The sequence below is a fragment of the Girardinichthys multiradiatus genome, chromosome 3 (genome assembly GCF_021462225.1).
Source record: "Girardinichthys multiradiatus isolate DD_20200921_A chromosome 3, DD_fGirMul_XY1, whole genome shotgun sequence".
Taxonomy (NCBI): Eukaryota; Metazoa; Chordata; class Actinopteri; order Cyprinodontiformes; family Goodeidae; genus Girardinichthys; species Girardinichthys multiradiatus.
In genome coordinates, this window is record NC_061796.1 from 12,556,506 (window position 1) to 12,575,523 (window position 19,018).

General features: G+C 38.2%; 1 protein-coding gene across 2 annotated transcripts in view; it reads right to left on the reverse strand.

Annotated features, from left to right (window-relative positions):
* LOC124865431 (CUB and sushi domain-containing protein 3-like) overlaps positions 1–19,018 on the reverse strand; it is a 359,430-nt gene that overhangs the window by 167,997 nt on the left and 172,415 nt on the right. For both annotated transcript variants that reach the window (XM_047360499.1, XM_047360500.1), the window contains exon 31: positions 16,280–16,396. In XM_047360499.1, the coding sequence (XP_047216455.1) occupies positions 16,280–16,396 (117 nt within the window). The remainder of the gene's footprint in view (positions 1–16,279; positions 16,397–19,018) is intronic.

The window sequence follows — 19,018 nt, forward strand, 5'->3', positions numbered from 1 at the left end:
ATATACTTGAATCCCACTTTCAAAAAACACCCTCAGTTTAGCTTTATATGGCATCTGGGAGCAGATACCTTTCACTTTGAACTCTCTCAGAATCTGCAAATATGCCTTTGTTTTCTTCAGAATTTCAGGGTGGTCTTTTTAATATCTTAATGTATTTTTCCAAGGAGTTATCTCCCACCGGTTAGGAGTCCGATTTTCAAGCAGCTATTTCCTTCAGCGTCATCCCGGAAGTCCCCCTAGAAGGAACTCTTTTTAAAGCTAGGGTTTTATGCGCTATCGCCTTCCTGGCTGGGGTGCAGTCTTTCTATAGGGAGTTCCCACTTTCTCCCTATGCATACACAGAAGTTCTCTGGGTACTCCGGGTTCCACCCACAATTTAAAAACATGCATGTTAGATAAAATGGAGGTTCTAAAGTCCTGATGTGCATTTTGGGGCACGCCAAAAATTGTTGATTGAGTGTTGCAATTCTGAGATGCCACATATACCACACAAATTGCTCCACTTCTATGAAATTTACTTCCACAATGCAAATGTCACAGTAAACACCTGATAATAACATTGTTTATTTCATTTTATGTCATACAGACTCTGTATGACCTGATTAAAATCCTCTTACCTCCATCTGCTGGACTATTAAACAGCAAGCATCCCAACCTGCATGCTAATCAATTTAGTTAATAATTATCCAACCACTTTGGGGCACTCAGGCAGCATTAAACTTTAGGGACTAAATGTTCATGGATCTTTAAAAATAGAAAACAAATAATGAGGGAACACACATACTTCAAAGATGTAGCATATATTGATGCTCTGCAATATGTTCATCTTTTCAGACGCATAACAATTCTTTTTTGATACATCAATCAAATATTGTAAATGTTTCTATTATATCTGTTGGTATTTGTGAGAGATAAATCTGCATTGTTTTTTTTTTATATATCAAAACCATAAGAGTACGGTCATAGAAGTAAACTTCTTCAAAAGATTTCCAAATGAGAGATTTTAGTTATGAAAAAGTTCAAACAAACACTGAGTGCAGATATTCGCCAGGGCATCAACAGTTTGAAAAACCTGTTCCACATCTCTAAGGTGCTCTACTGGGCTTAGCTCTGTAAAGAGTGCAGGGAAGTGAAGTAAATTAAAATCAATGTCGTGCTCATGGAGTCGTTTGGAGAGGATGAGTACTTGGTGACAACATTTGCAATGCTGTGGAAGCATCCATTTGAAAAAGTGCCGACAATGGATGGCAATGGATGGGTGCACCTGGTCAGCAACTACATTGTATAGTGTTAGCAGCACTCAGATGGCCTTTTGCTATTAAGGTGACCAATGTGAGTTTAAAAATGTCTCCACTGCACAACACAGAGTGTGGGCTGCAGAATTATTCCTGTAAAATGCCTGTTCTACCTTTAAGTGATGTTATATCATGTATAACATCACTTATGCATTTCATGAACTACACTGGTGGGTGGAGTTTTTAATTTAATGAAACAAGTGGCATCATGCAGATCTAATGTTTTCACTTTATTACACGTATGCAAAGTGTATTTATCCTCAGCAGGAGGCCGCAGGAGTTCATTCTGGTCAATTTCAGTTAACGTGAGTTTTAATTTTTAAATTTCAATTGGCATTTGGGATTAAAGGCATATTAAATTGCTCTTCACAAAACTTTGATACATTTGACTTGATGTAAAAATGTTAGTTGTTGTTCTAGCAGTAATACGTCTTGAGACATAGTCGAATCCACATCATGACTGACAAATGAGAAGAAACATTCAACAGTTTATAGAATGTTGCTCCACGTTTAAAACAAAATGCATTCTTAAATTTAGTTTATTTGTTTGTTCTGATAATAGACTAGTGGCTTTTTTGCTGAACCAGGTGTTCCTGGGGGAACTGGTGCTAGTGATGCTCCCGACAATGAATGTACGGCTTTGGGCACTGTTGTGACGATAAATATGAATATATTATTTAATATTTAATATTAACAATTAAATATTTTATTAAATAATATTTTGGTCTGTTAAGGGTTGTCCTGTGAATACCAGCCAGATAAGGTAGTGGTATTAGGCCAAAATTGAAAGGGATGAGCCAAGCTCTGACATTATTGAACAGCAAAACTCTGTACACACAGAGAATGAATTCACACAATTTCTTAAAATACAAGAATTTACTAACAAAAATAAGTCAACTCAAAGTCAAACATATTTCAATCAACAAACTCTTTACTATGCTAAAATAACGCAACTGAACTACCAAGCAAAATGAAAGAATAAGGAAGACTAATAGGCTATGTACAATATAAACAAGTGAATCAAAGATGGTTGAAAACCATGACCAAAGAGTGATGCAACATTACCATGCAATGTTCATGTTTGAGATTACCAAGGATTATCTTGAAGAATCTGGACATGAAGTTAGGTTAGTCTTGGAACTGACTTAGACAATAATTGGTATACTTTCAAACAACCATTCATAATGCAAGATCAGATAAACCATTATGTTAGAAAAATAACATTTTAAAGAATGATTTGCTGAATAAAACCAACTTTCTGGATGACTAATTCTCAATTCTTTAATTAGATGCCTTTATTCATCAAAATAATATTTATGAGAATATTATTTTTAATAAGAACCAAATCTTTTGGATAAGTGGGTCTTTATTGTGTTTAATTAGTTATCACCTTTATTAAAATAATATTTAAGGAAATAATATTTCCTAGATTGGAAACTAACAACCTTTCTGGATAATGTGGATAATGATCTTCAGCTGACTCATAAAGTGGGCAAGCACGTGTTCTTAGCCGTTAGCGGTTGGAGCCAACAAAAGAAGTTCATAGCTGATTACCAGAATCAAACAAATACATTTAAAATACCACTAATAAAAGGGTTGAAATGCATAAGCGTGGTTGCCGCGTTATGGCCGATCTTCTGTGTTTAAAATCACCCTTTTAATAAAGTTTGTCTTAACTTTAAAAACAATACAGAACACATTATTAGCTGGGTTTCTCAACACAAACAAAAACAAATGTCATTAAACGAACGTTATTTTGATTAACTGTAAGCTGATCTTCCAAATCACTACCTCTAACGTGAACCGTGCTGAAGAGAAGTTGTTCTGGGCATTGAGTAAACATCCACGTGTTGATTTGTTTACAAAGTTAGCCCTTTCTAAACAAAGGGTTAACTTGCAGCTAACCTCTGTAGCTGTGGGGAAGAGCATTATGCTGCCCCGACCAAACCGTACGACAAAGGCACGTTCGGCTTCTTAAGTGGCAACGAGGCGGCGGGGTAGCTCTCGCTACCTGGACGTGCACGCAGGAAGGCATGTGATGCGGTCCCGGCCTTCTTTTCTAAGCCGTGGGGAGATCCGCTTCGATTAGGGTTGCTTCTGGAGTCCTCAGAAGAAAAGTCAAGTCACGCTTGTCTTATTACACCCTTTCTATGAATGAATGCCGAATACTCAAACAGCAAATCATTACTTACAGTAACTTTGTTGCATGTGATCGTAGTCACTCTGGATTCAAGTTGAAGAGTTATGTCTGCTTGCCAGCAAGGGACATATTTCTTTGTCTCTCCTTCCAGCTCTGCTAGGCACATGCGTGGAAGAAGCCTGTTTGTTGAATCGCGGGGTTTTTATTCAAACAGTGACATCACAGGAAGTCCAATCTCCTTCTGTTTCTGAGCAGACTTAGGAGTAGGTTACTATGATTCATCCTGAAAATTCCAGAAAAGATCAAATTGGCCTTTAAATGTTGAAATCCATGGCTGGGGTCCCAACAGCACTAATAAACTGGTTCTATATTGGGACCAACTCTTAGCTGAGCCAGGCGAAATAATTGTTTTCACCAGGGGCTGCAGGCAGACTCATGGAGCTTCAATTTTAAAACTTTCTAGTACTTTTGCTTTTGGGTAGCCTAATTTAAGGATAAAAATTGCAACAACACTTAGCTTCAACATTTACAAATGTCAATTTTGAAAAACATTTCCAACTTATCTGCTGTTTATTTTGATAGCACCCACACCATAGATTCAGTGAATCATTGCACTTCATAGAGCTTCTCTTGAAACAATTATCTTTATTCGGATCCATATTCTTTAACATTGGTATTTTAAAATCATGCATAAATCTTAATAAATCATGCAAGAAATGCAGTGCTTATCCAATGTCTTCAGGACTGGTGGTTTGATCAAAGATCAGCCAGTGAGTTGGTGAGAGTCAACAAATTGTATTTGTTTAAAATAAATAACTCTGGTGATATTTGAAGTTATACTGAGATTATATTGATGTGTGTAGTTAAAATTACTCCCTGGGCTGTTATCTCCCTATGATTCCCTTATTTGGTAGAAGAGACCTTCTTATGGCACTGAGCTGGAGCTCTGGCTGTGGAAAACCAAACAGTTAAGAACTGGCTTTGGACCACCCCATGTTAAGAACTGCAGGTAGTAGATGCTTCTTTGAAAGGTCACCTCTCTTCCTCCACTTATCAAGCGTATTGTAATTCTTGGTGATATACTGTATTATGGTTTGTGTTTAAAATAGTTGTTTTGCATGTTTTAAAGAAATAATTACAGTAATGGTTTTGTCATTCACTGCAGATAAAATACCAACTACTCATAATTACTCCTTATTTAAAGACTCATGCATGCAATATACTGTATAGGTGCAGTATAGATATTTCCAAAATGATGTCAAGAACCTATCTACTTAGTATATGAATCTTATTTCGAGACGATGAAGAAAGAATATGGTAATGTGTCTAAGGGTTTAGCATATGTAATATAGACAATTTATTTGAAGAAAAACTGAACAGATATTTTAAGCCCAACTACCCACCTAACTTGTGATTCATGCATCCATACAAGCGAATTGTGAGTGTGTTATATATGACTCATCAGCTGTATTGGTATTAAATAACCACTTAACTCCTCTTCAGTATAGTTTTTCACATAAACCCTAGCTCATTTTAGCAAAAACAGAAAAGGCCATCGGTCAGATTATATGTATGGTGTATAGTTATATTATTTCTTAAATTACAGACTGCAGAGCATATCGTTTTTCAGAGCGATTACAATTTGGGTACCTAACATGGAACCATTATATAATGGTAGCATTTCAAGCCATAGATTCTGCTGATCATAGTGGAAATAAATGTATGGGCACATTACACCAATTTGGGATAACAATTCCTTTCAAATAGTGCCTTGCTCCCCCATTTGCTGCCAAAACAGCCCTGATCTGTCAAGGCATGAACTCTACCAGACCACTGACGCTGTGTATCCCACAGATCTTAGCAGCAGAACCATTAAGCCTTGTAAGATGTGAGGTAGGGTCTCCATGGGTCAAATTTGTTTCTTTAGCACATGTCACAAAATCTTGATTGAATTGAGATTCGGGGAATTTGAAGGTTAAGTCAACAAATCAAACTTGTTTTGCTTCTAAAACCATTTCTGAATCATTTTTGCCATCTGGTGGGGTGCTTCATTCTCTTTAAAGAGGCCACAACCATCCTGACATCAAAACTGGAGTACTTTGGCATGTCCACTTCCTAAAATGCTTGACCTTTCCCCAAATTCAACTCAGATAAGACATGATTAGGTTTAAAAAGGCAAGTACATTATCATGTCAAAATGAAAAGCTGCATCAGCTGAGTTGAAAACATTTCAAGTAGTACACAGCTGCTAGATATCTATTTTTTCTTCTACCTTTTTCTTAAAGTGAAGCCATTAAACTATTTGACATCTAAAATAACCAAACTCCGCCTGTCAAATTAAATGCTCCTTATTCCACTGACTATTTTTACATTCAAAGGATTGTAAAAATGTGATAAAGGTGAAAAGCTAAGAAGAACTGCTCTAAAATGCAACTGCTTAGGTCATCAGTATGCAACTGGAATGTAATGCAAGTCCGTTTTGACCCAGAGCCACCGGATTGGTTACATGTACCTTAAGGCGTAGCTCAGATAAGGTGTCAAAGACACTCACAGCATAGTGGATTGGTGAGAGGTACAGAAAAATTTAAGCATATGTTTGTTCTCCTGCATATGAATTATGGAAAAGGAACCTGTCATATTTGCTTTGTGGCAGCACATGCCCTCAGAGATTTTGGCTGGTGACAGCATACACATACCTCATTTACAAAAACCAAGGGTCCCATACAGCAGCAGAGAGGTGTATATATTTAAAGACCCATTATCGCAGTGAAATTGTATTAGGCCTTTTGGCAGCAGGTATGTAACTGCACTTTGGCATAAACAGCTTGCAGTTCATTAAGATTTAATTGTGGCCAAAAACGTACTATAGTTCAACTGTAATTTGTTGGTCACAGAAATGAAGAGAGAGAAAATAATGATGCTGCTTGTAGTTTTACAAATGCTTGATTTTCTTCATATTCAGTATTTACCATTATTTGCACTTGTTGACTTGATATGTGCCAATGCCATTCTCTGCAAGGTTGTTTCTGACAGTGAACACATGCCAACACACTGACACAATATGCTGCCAGAATGCCATCACCTTGAAAACCACAGGTTGTCAAAATCAGTTAGGGCTGTCACTCATGGGATTGTTTGACACTGGAATTTAACAAAGGCAGAATGTATATTTACACACCCGTAGACAGGTGCCTATTAAGAACAATAAAAAAAGCACCTTTCACATCTTTACCACAGCAATGAATAGTTCATTGCTCATATTAGGTTTATTTTACTGAGGTTTATACATCATAAAAAGATGTAGACAGACAAAGAAGTGTTATTCTGTGTTTGCCAGGGTTGCTCGAGGCATAATCTCACTCCTCAGCAAACATCACTGATGAGTCAACAGCAAGCCTCCGGGGTCACCGTTTTTATAATCATACTCAGCAGTACTCCAGTCTCCTTCTCATTTTCTGTGTCGTTCATTATAAATCTCTCACCTATTATGATGCTCTCCATCTAACTTGTTCTCCTAAAGACTTTTGCATTCCACAAAGATCTATATGCCTCTTTTGTATTGTCAGACTCTGGTACCCGTTGCAGTCTCAACAGACTCTCTCTGGCTCATTTTCTGTCCGTCTTGTTACAGCCTAGATTTATTACAGCAATCTGTCAGTGCTCCTGTCCTGCCTACTGACATATTCTGCGGTAACCATTATGCATATGTTGTTGTTATAGACATGTACGCTTGAGCTATAAAAGGCCTCAGGCAGATAAACACAGGTGAATAAATGTTGTGTCTATAAAATCTAATTCACCAGGGCCCATTAGGGAAATGGACTACATTGCCAAAAGTATTTGTCTGTCCACTTTTACATGTACATGAACTAAGGTCCAGTTTGTTGATGGACCCACCATTGCCAGCAATAGCAACTTTAACTATTCTGCAAACATCTTCCACAAGGTTTAGAAGTGTGTTCATAGTTAGAAGAGAAAACCAGAATTCCAGCCTCTGCTCTAATTTATCCCAAAAGTGTTTGAGAAGGTTGAGGTCATGGAATTGATTGTAACACCAGCTTTCATTGATTTGGTGGTGTGACTCAATACATTTGACCATATTGTGTATTTCATTTCCAAAAATAGTTGGGTGAAATGAACCTTGAAAAGCTAATAACAGGTTAAAAAAATCACTGAAGTGGACATTTGCTATGAAAAATATTAGGCTCTGGGTTAAGGTAGAGTGTTTGTTGGATGTGACTACATGGGACAGCTTTTACTCCCCATGCACATCAAATAGCCATGACCCTGTCACCGGTTCACTGCTGTTAATCCCTTGGGCCACTTATGATAGATACTGACCACTGGACATCACCTAACATATCCCACCGACCAGTAGGTGTTATGTTGAGTGTAATTCAGTTGTTCTGTCATGTTATCCCTGATTGGTGCAAATAATAAAAAAAGGTGTTTAAATAAAATCTCCATCAATAGTTGCCGTGAGTTTTAACTCGAGTCTAATCAAATCAGCAACATTTCCAAGATTTTTCTTGGAGATGGAGTCCATCAACATAACATTAAACATAATTAATTGCAGAATTAAATAAAAATGAAACAACCCAATTTTCCTTTGCAAACTTGTGCTTTAGAGTGTTTCACTAATTGACAGAGTGAAGCCCATGTCTGAAGCCTTCAGCTTTCATAAAGAAGGCTGACTGCACAAACAAATACTCCAGGGTAAATGTAAACACAGGCAGAAGCACAGTTAGATATTTTTGTCATCTATAAATATCATTTTTTTCCTTTTGTGCAACATCACACAAAACAAGATTGGACCTTGTTTTCCTATATTATGAAGAGTGTTTTCACCCTGCTAGATGTGATAAAAATGTCATGCACTAGCTGCTGGACTTGGTGTAAACAAAAGTGAGTTTTGTAGGGTATTACATTTATGTATATTTATAAGAAGTGCCAAAGGCAAAGTTTAAGTGCAATGAATATTTAATCTATTCATAAAAGTGGTCTGAATTTTTGTCTAAAATAGAAATAAGACCATTTCTGACAAAATAATTGAATGTTAAAGGGCAAGCAAGATGTATGGTCTACATTTTACAGAACACAAATGATAAATAGCAAAATAAACTGAGAACAAGCCTATAAAAAACAGTGACACTGTCAATCAAACATATTCATGCCTCTTAAACATTTTTACATTTTGTCAGGTTACACTAAAAACAACATATGTGCATAAGTGTTAAGGGAAAGGAAAAGGAAAACGTTTTCAAAAGTTCTATTTTGGTCTCATCTATACAGAGCACCATCTTCCTCATGTTAGCTGTGGCCCTTACATAGGTTATGGTAAACTGCAAATACAACTTCTTATACCATTTTTAAACAAAAGCTTTGTTTTTGCCACTTTTTTATGAAGACCAAAATTGTGGGCTTAGTGCATGAGTAAAAGTTGTCCTGTCAACAGATTGTGCCCCTTCAGATTTACTATGGGCCTCTTAGCTCCTTCTCTGACAAATGCTCTGCTATCCCAGCTTATCGGTTTAGGTGGAAGGCTATATCTTGGATGGTCTGCAGCTGTGCCATACTCTGTTTTCAGATAAATATTCTGTTAGATGTTAAAAGCTCTGGATATTGCTTTATAACCAAACTCTGCTTTAGATTTTTCCATGACCTTTTCGCTGATCTGTCTGCTGTGTTCCTTGGCCTTTGCGATGCTGTTTGTTCACTAATGTTCTTTAACAAACTAAAGATTTGAACACTGTATATGCTTAATAATTTACGCAGAGGGAAGCAGAAACAAAACACCAATGTTTAGTATCTGAAGTGTGTATAACATTTCAGATACAGACACTTTTCAGGTACAGATGTTTTTTTTACTGCTTTTGTTCAATCGACCAAAAGTGTTTGTGAAAAACAAGCTGGTGTTTCTCATATTTACCAAACACAGTAGAAATATTAATGAAACTGCACAACTTCAAAAAATATATGCTACATTACAGTATTACACAAAGTCGCCACTACCATAGAAACAAAGCAAAAGGACAATGACACCAACAAAACACAGCATGTTGGTGGAATGGGGCTTTGTTTCTTTTCATTTCTTCAATAAAAGCTCTAATCCTCTTGCTTTGCCATGTAAGGCTATACATTTTGTCTGGATTTGATTTCCAGACGAGTGCATATTATAGACACAATCTAATAACTCTTTTAAAATCTTAATTGCTTTATCATTTTTTATGATCTGCAATACTTTAGAAAATCTGCAATCTTGAAAAAAAAAATATACAGAGATTAGCGAGATGCATCACGAAGCTAAATAAATCTGTAACTGTAACTGAAGTCAATGTAAAGCGTTGTCATTCAGATCTTACATTAGAATTTAATGCTAAGGGATGGTCATGTAATCTTTTCGTTGCCTTGATTCCAACTACACATCGACCCCTAAAGAAATAGACTAACATAGTAATTTAACCTTCAACCCTGTATATAACCCCTCAGGTCACTGAAGCAGAGTGAGGAGATGATGTTTTTTCTGCAACTGCAACCAAGCTGACACAAGGTCTCAAAGGATTATGGTATGCTACAGATCCTAAGAAGGACAGAGTATGACACACATCTGACACCCCACCCTGGGCGGTTACAAATTTCAATCACCTGTGTACTAGGCACTGAAATGTGATTCCTTTTATAATACTGCCTAAACGCCAGACTCTATTGCCAAGTTGCTACAGAGAGAAACTCATTTTTCTCCAATCAGTCCTATCTGGAGGTTAAAACCACCAACTTTACTGCTCGGATTAGTATGTAGAAATCAACCCGTTATATTTGATTAGGCACACATAATGAAGTAAACTAATAAAATTATGGCATTTTTTTCTTACATTGTTCTTAATAACAAATACAAATGCCAAGAGGAATAACAAGATTATTAATACAGAAATGTCAGTGTACTGAAGAGTATGTACATGTACTTAACAGTTCTGACACATGAGCCCGTGGCTTTGCTGAGGTGTTAAGGAAGCTCAAAAGGAAAGTTTTTCTGATAGTACCTTTGAGCTCTGTATTGTTGGTTCTGGTGTCTCTCTACTTTAAAACAATAGTTTGGCTGAGACAATTTTACTGGCCAATCAAGCACAGCAATACCATGGTCGAAACTAGGGATTCATATTTTTGGTAGTGTGGGCAGTGTTACAAATCCTGCTGGAAAATGAAATCAGCATAATCATAAAGCTTGTCAGTAGAGGAAAGCATGAAGTGCTCCAATATGTCCAGGCAGATGGCTATGCACAGTGGACTTTATTAAAACACAGTGGACCAACAACAGCAGATGACGTGGCTCTCCATTTGAGGCACTGGACCTCAAGCAACTTGGATTCTGTGCCTCTTTACTCTTCTTCCAGACATTGGCACCTTAATTTCAAATGAAATGCAAACGTACTTTAATCTAAAAAGAGGACTTTGGATCACTAAGTAACAGTCTAGTCCTTTTTCTCATTAGCCCAGGTAAGAGGCTTCTAAGGTTGGCTCTGGTTCAGGAGTGGCTTAACACAAGGAATGTAATAATCCTTTCAGATGTCCTGATGTGTGTGTGTGGTGGCACTTGAAGCTCCGACTACAACCACAGCTCATGCCCTGTGGCTTTGAAAACAATTCCTTCACGGCCAGCTTTTATCCCTGTTGCTGAAGTACCTTTTTCTACTATTTCTTCCACTTAACTTCCATTAATATTGGATATTTTTAATAGATATCTCCCTTTGAGTGGGGCATCAGTAATTTGACAGAGATTAAAATTAAAATACATTTATATTTGTCCTATGTAATTTTCAAATTTTTCTCAAAGGCTAAATTATTTTACTAAGCCATATTCAACTAAATTAATAGAAGGAAATGCTTAAGATATACAGGTCCTTCTTAAAATATTAGCATATTGTGATAAAGTTCATTATTTTCCATAATGTCATGATAAAAATTTAACATTCATATATTTTAGATTCATTGCACACTAACTGAAATATTTCAGGTCTTTTATCGTGTTAATATGGATGATTTTGGCATACAGCTCATGAAAAGTCGGTCGTGGCAGATGGCCGCTCACACTGAGCCTGGTTCTGCTGGAGGTTTCTTCCTGTTAAAAGGGAATTTTTCCTCTCCGCTGTCGCTACATGCATGCTCAGTATGAGGGATTGCTGCAAAGTCAATGCCAGTGACTGTCCACTGTCTCTACATGCTCATCCGGTAGGAGGGAATGCTGCAAGTCACTGACTGGACGCAATCTGCTGGGTTTCCTTAGATAGAAAAACTTTTTATCCAATTTGAATAAAAAGCTAACTTTGACTGCACTGTTCAATTGTTAGGATTACTTGGAGTGTATGTACCTGACTGTTGTGAAGTGCCTTGAGACAACATGTGTTGTGAATTGGCACTATATAAATAAAACTGAATTGAATTGTAGACCCAAAATTCCTATTACACAAAATTAGCATATTTCATCCGACTAATAAAAGAAAAGTGTTTTTAATACAAAAACGTCAACCTTCAAATAATCATGTACAGTTATGCACTCAATACTTGGTCGGGAATCCTTTTGCAGAAATGACTGCTTCCATGCGGCGTGGCATGGAGGCAGTCAGCCTGTGGCACTGCTGAGGTCTTATGGAGGCCCAGGATGCTTCGATAGCGGCCTTTAGCTCATCCAGAGTGTTGGGTCTTGAGTCTCTCATCGTTCTCTTCACAATATCCCACAGATTCTCTATGGGGTTCAGGTCAGGAGAGTTGGCAGGCCAATTGAGCACAGTGATACCATGGTCAGTAAACCATTTACCAGTGGTTTTGGCACTGTGAGCAGGTGCCAGGTCATGCTGAAAAATGAAATCTTCATCTCCATAAAGCTTTTCAGCAGATGGAAGCATGAAGTGCTCCAAAATCTCCTGATAGCTAGCTGCATTGACCCTTCCCTTGATAAAACACAGTGGACCAACACCAGCAGCTGACACGGCACCCCAGACCATCACTGACTGTGGGTACTTGACACTGGACTTCTGGCATTTTGGCATTTCCTTCTCCCCAGTCTTCCTCCAGACTCTGGCACCTTGATTTCCAAATGACATGCAGAATTTGCTTTCATCCAAAAAAAGTACTTTGGACCACTGAGCAACAGTCCAGTGCTGCTTCTCTGTAGCCCAGATCAGGCGCTTCTGCCGCTGTTTCTGGTTCAAAAGTGGCTTGACTTGGGGAATGCGGCACCTGTAGCCCATTTCCTGCACACGCCTGTGCACGGTGGCTCTGGATGTTTCTACTCCAGACTCAGTCCACTGCTTCCGCAGGTCCCCCAAGGTCTGGAATCGGCCCTTCTCCACAATCTTCCTCAGGGTCCGGTCAACTCTTCTCGTTGTGCAGCGTTTTCTGCCGCACCTTTTCCTTCCCACAGACTTCCCACTGAGGTGCCTTGATACAGCACTCTGGAAACAGCCTATTCGTTCAGAAATTTCTTTCTGTGTCTTACCCTCTTGCTTGAGGGTGTCAATAGTGGCCTTCTGGACAGCAGTCAGGTTGGCAGTCTTACCCATGATTGGGGTTTTGAGTGATGAACCAGGCTGGGAGTTTTAAAGGCCTCAGGAATCTTTTGCAGGTGTTTAGAGTTAACACGTTGATTCAGATGATTAGGTTCATAGCTCGTTTAGAGACCCTTTTAATGATATGCTAATTTTGTGAGATAGGAATTTTGGGTTTTCATGAGCTGTATGCCAAAATCATCCGTATTAAGACAATAAAAAACCTGAAATATTTCAGTTAGTTTGCAATGAATCTAAAATATATGAATGTTAAATTTTCATCATGACATTATGGAAAATAATGAACTTTATCACAACATGCTAATATTTTGAGAAGGACCTGTATCACTTAGGGTTTTATCTTCAAAGATCTCAAATAAGGGGTGCTAAATTGCCTGCGCAAAATAAAAATTGCACATGCAACATGTGTTACGAGTTGCATGCAGTTTTTAAAGATTGCATGTGCAAAGGGTAACAGTTGCAAAAGAGGTGCAGACTGCCTTATTTAAATGAGGAAATTGCGTGTGCTAATGGCTGGCTGCTACTGCCCCCGGCGGTACTAGAGGAAAAGCAAACAGATCCTCTCTGCTGTGGCAATTCAAACATGCAAGGGTTGTTAGGCTGCATCATTATGAATAATCCAATTGTTGATTTTGTTTTTCCTTCTGTTCCGTTCTGCTCTGGCTATTCTGGAGAGTTACAGTTTGTTAATCTTTCTCGTTGGTATTCACAGCAGCAGCTTTTTCATCACAGCCTCTTCTCTGATGAGTTCATTTCTCCTATCTATTCATTGGCGCAGGGCACCTCTGAGTGAGAATTACGCGTGCAGAAGGCTGAGTTTGAAGTTGTTCAGATGTTTTATGCTTGTGGTTCAGGGCGGACCCAATGACGCAAAGACTACATCCTGCTTCGCCTTTAATCAAAATATTAGATTACAGGGTATTGCGCAGGAGAGCAGAGCTGTGTGCCATCGGTGCGAACATGGGGTAGATGTTCAGTGCTGCGTCTGAGCTGACAACACAACAGGGGGGTGCACAGCTTGTTAACCGTGTCGCTCAACGTAACTCGCAATAACTGGCCAATCAATAATAACAATAAAAAAGACAAACAAAACCTGCCCTTGGCATATGTTCACATTTAAACACATAATCAAACAGACCCAGCTCCGATTGCTCTGTAATGACACAATGTTACTGTCAATAATGCAATTTGTTTTATTTAGTGACATTGTTAAAGCATACACTCTTTTTCACCACATGGAATAGGCCGCCTTAAAATTGTGATTTTTCTCCTGCTATAAAGTGATTTTAGCATTCAGTTTGTAAATGAAGAATTTAATCTGCTTTATGACTATTTCTTTCTTTTTCTGTTGCATGATGTGCAATTACAGTTAAGCTGTGTGCACTTCTCTGGCTGATTATCAGTTATGTGCGTACTTCGCCTGGTTTGTGTGTGTTTCAGCAGATTATGATCTCACCGACAGCGATGGTGCGCTGATCCAGACGCAAGAAAAAAGTGTTACAAAGAGTTTTATCATGGGAGATTGTCATGGCTGGTGTTTGTGATTAGCTCCAAATCAGAGCTTAGATAATCTTACATTGAATCCTCTATTTTTATCATTTTATTAATAAAAATTTGTACTGTTGACACATGTACAGAAGATTCTTTCTCCCCGTCATCTGTTATCTATCGATGCCTCCTTCTGGTGACAGCAGACATTTTTGCATCCCAGTTTGCACCTGCATTCAAACGTGCTAAATCTAGATGCAATAACAGCACCTCAATCCGTTTCAGGTTTGATAAATTGCGTTGTGGGTGGTAAGGGATTACATTTGCATATTCCCCTCCCATAAATGTGTGCGTTTGGGGTCATTACCTTATGTTTTGCATATTCATAAAGGCAAATACGCTAAAATGTTTACAACTACTGTTCCACTGATTTGACAAACGCAATCCGATAAGCACCTCGTTTGTAGATCAACTTTGCAGACGCAAACAGGTTTGCATGTGGTTTTGAACACACAAACCTTTTGAAGATCAGGCCGTTAGTGTATGATTAATCTATATACGACTCAATTTTTGAATTGAATTAAATTAACTTTTGATAGGTATTATAATTTACTAAGATGCACAAGTATGGGATTTTTTAAAAGCATGTGTTGGTCACAACTTTATTGAAGGGTAATATACCAAAACTGAGCTTCTTTTGTGCTGTTATAAAGCTGATGGTAGTTCTTCAAAACTGTGCATTTATCTGATTTTAGCTTCTTTATAAAGGCATGATGCATTGTCAACAAAATAATGCCATGTGCTATGGAAATGTAAAATATCATGCTTGAGTTTTCAACCCAAAGTTTTTACGTGTCTCTAACCTGGTTGTTCAGAATTCGTTTTAATCAAGCCACATCACAGCAGTCTTTCTCATCCACCTATAGCCTTCGTTTGTACAGCACAACCCAAAACAGAAAATTCACAGGTACAGGTGGAAATGTTGGCAAATTCCACACACAATTAAGCTTGTGCCAGCAGTTTAGGCAAGACAGCATATTGATGCATTATTTATTAAAAAAAGACCTCTGGGTTCCCGGACACCACGAGCAGCAGGAGCAAAAGATGTAAACAGTCAGAGAGGATCATCACACAAGGGATGAATGTGTTTCATGAGCATGGGGCTTTAGTGAATAAAAACAGCTGCCTGAATTTCTGCAGCATATAATGAAAAACATGGACTGTTGAGCATAAATATGTCAAAGTCTTCATGGAATTTTGCTGAATGTTGCATAAGCAGAAATGCTCAGATCGGCTGACAATTTCAATGCTCCACCTACTTGGAGAAAACGGTGGGACCGACCTTTCTATTACTGCTGCGAAGACCATTTTTCATGTTAATATACTCAATTTCTGTTTGCTCTGTTTCAAACATAGGCATGGTATACAGTGATTCAGCATTACACATTATATTACATTCAAAGTAGCAATGTATTAACAGAGATTAAATCTCTGTTAATGCATACCTCTTCAGAGTAATGAATAATGCAGTCTGAATGTTTTGATTGGTAATTCACTGTCACCTATGACCAAATTTGACAGTAAGCCCGTATTTCCTCATACAATATACCCAATCTTCATCAGACAAACTTCACAGAAAAATCTGAATAATCTCTGTGAGCCTAATATTCTTTCTTCAGTTTTGAATTGAACATGTTTCTCTACAACTTTACTGTATAAAAATGGACAGAAAAAACCTAAAAACTATTTTTTTCTAGAACTTCATGCATGCAAATAAAGCTTAAAACTCTTACCAAAATCTCCAGGGACAAAGATGTCGTAAACACAACTCTGACCTCTTGTGTAGTTATGTGGGTAGTTTGGGGACAGAACAGTGCCCTCTAAACCCGTAAAATGACCTCCACAGGGAGCTACAGGAACAAAAGGCAAAAAACACAAAGGCAAATTTAACAAACGTTGTAATATCCAGAGAAATAAGGCAGTAAAGTCCAATTCCTTTTTAAGGCAAGGATGCAGGGTAAGCAGTGCAAATGAAGAAAAAAAAAGACATAAAAAGAAAATCCGTTGAACTTTAAGCTGCTGACAAATAATTTAAATTAATAATTTTATACTTTTTGCCAGCACAGTAATAATATTTTCAGTTGTGAAAAATGCTTTAGACATTTAGAAGTACAGGGGGAGCTATATCCGTCTGGATAAGTTGAGCTTGCAGGGAAACATTTTATTTAATGGTGATGTTTATCCAAACCTATGGTTGATAAATTATTTTTTTAATCACAAAGTCTATTCAAATCAAACAGAACATAGGATTATTACTAAAAATACCTATCATAAGTGAAAAGCTTTTACAATTCAACAGAACAATGACCAAAGGAAATGATTAAGAAAACACAGGATTACCTTAAAGAAAACTGTCAAATAAGGTGAACAGTGCTGATTGTTGCAGCTCAGAAAGCAATGTCCTCATTAAAAATTTGTAAGTAAACCCAGGTGGTATGTTTGACACCAGTCAGAGCCGGTGCTAGTAAACACATGAGACTACTGGAAAGATGTTCTACACTGGACTGGATATTGTAAATGTATGAAACAAGCGGTTTTGGCATGTTGTTTTTGATAATCATTGTGTACTTAAATTTGTTGTTTTATTAATTTACATGTACTTATTTTAAATTTTTACTTTTTAAAAATATAGTCAATAATCATACCCTTGGATGCCTTTATTTACTATACTTCTCCAAATTACTGTTGACATGTATTAATTTGGCAAATAGCTCAGTAATATGAGATGAAGTCCACCCTGCATTTGTTTCACATTCTAGAATCTCATCTTAAGCTGTTCACTGTCTACCTAATTTGCCAAGTGGCCCCCTTATGTGCTTATGTCAGACCTCATGGATGGAGCCATCAGGTATGGGACCCCCAACAGTAAACAAACATGCTCTCATTTGTCAATAGAAAGTTTTCACCAGCTGCTCTGGACCTCCTCAACCTCCACACATTGTGCCAGTTCTTCCGAAAGCGAAACACACAAGAAGTATTTAGAAAAGGTTATTTAAAATGATTCATCAGCAATTTATCCATATTTGAATTTTGAGGAAGCAAGAAGCATGAAATTAAACATACAGGTCCTTCTCAAAATATTAGCATATTGTGATAAAGTTCATTATTTTCCATAATGTTATGATGAAAATTTAACATTCATATATTTTAGATTCATTGCACACTAACTGAAATATTTCAGGTTTTTTATTGTCTTAATACGGATGATTTTGGCATACAGCTCGTAAAAACCCAAAATTCCTATCTCACAAAATTAGCATATCATTAAAAGGGTATCTAAACGAGCTATGAACCTAATCATCTGAATCAACAAGTTAACTCTAAACACCTGCAAAAGATTCCTGAGGCCTTTAAAACTCCCAGCCTGGTTCATCACTCAAAACCCCAATCATGGGTAAGACTGCCAACCTGACTGCTGTCCAGAAGGCCACTATTGACACCCTCAAGCAAGAGGGTAAGACACAGAAATAAATTTCTGAACGAATAGGCTGTTCCCAGAGTGCTGTATCAAGGCACCTCAGTGGGAAGTCTGTGGAAAGGAAAAAGTGTGGCAGAAAACGCTGCACAACGAGAAGAGGTGACCGGACCCTGAGGAAGATTGTGGAGAAGGGCCGATTCCAGACCTTGGGGGACCTGCGGAAGCAGTGGACTGAGTCTGGAGTAGAAACATCCAGAGCCACCGTGCACAGGCGTGTGCAGGAAATGGGCTACAGGTGCCGCATTCCCCAGGTCAAGCCACTTTTGAACCAGAAACAGCGGCAGAAGTGCCTGACCTGGGCTACAGAGAAGCAGCACTGGACTGTTGCTCAGTGGTCCAAAGTACTTTTTTCGGATGGAAGCAAATTCTGCATGTCATTCGGAAATCAAGGTGCCAGAGTCTGGAGGAAGACTGGGGAGAAGGAAATGCCAAAATGCCAGAAGTCCAGTGTCAAGTACCCACAGTCAGTGATGGTCTGGGGTGCCGTGTCAGCTGCTGGTGTTGGTCCACTGTGTTTTATCAAGGGCAGGGTCAATGCAGCTAGCTATCAGGAGATTTTGGAGCACTTCATGTTTCCATCTGCTGAAATGTTTTATGGAGATGAAGATTTCATTTTTCAGCACGACCTGGCACCTGCTCACAGTGCCAAAACCACTGGTAAATGGTTTACTGACCATGGTATCACTGTGCTCAATTGGCCTGCCAACTCTCCTGACCTGAACCCCATAGAGAATCTGTGGGATATTGTGAAGAGAACGTTGAGAGACTCAAGACCCAACACTCTGGATGAGCTAAAGGCCGCTATCGAAGCATCCTGGGCCTCCATAAGACCTCAGCAGTGCCACAGGCTGATTGCCTCCATGCCACGCCGCATTGAAGCAGTCATTTCTGCAAAAGGATTCCCGACCAAGTATTGAGTGCATAACTGTACATGATTATTTGAAGGTTGACGTTTTTTGTATTAAAAACACTTTTCTTTTATTGGTCGGATGAA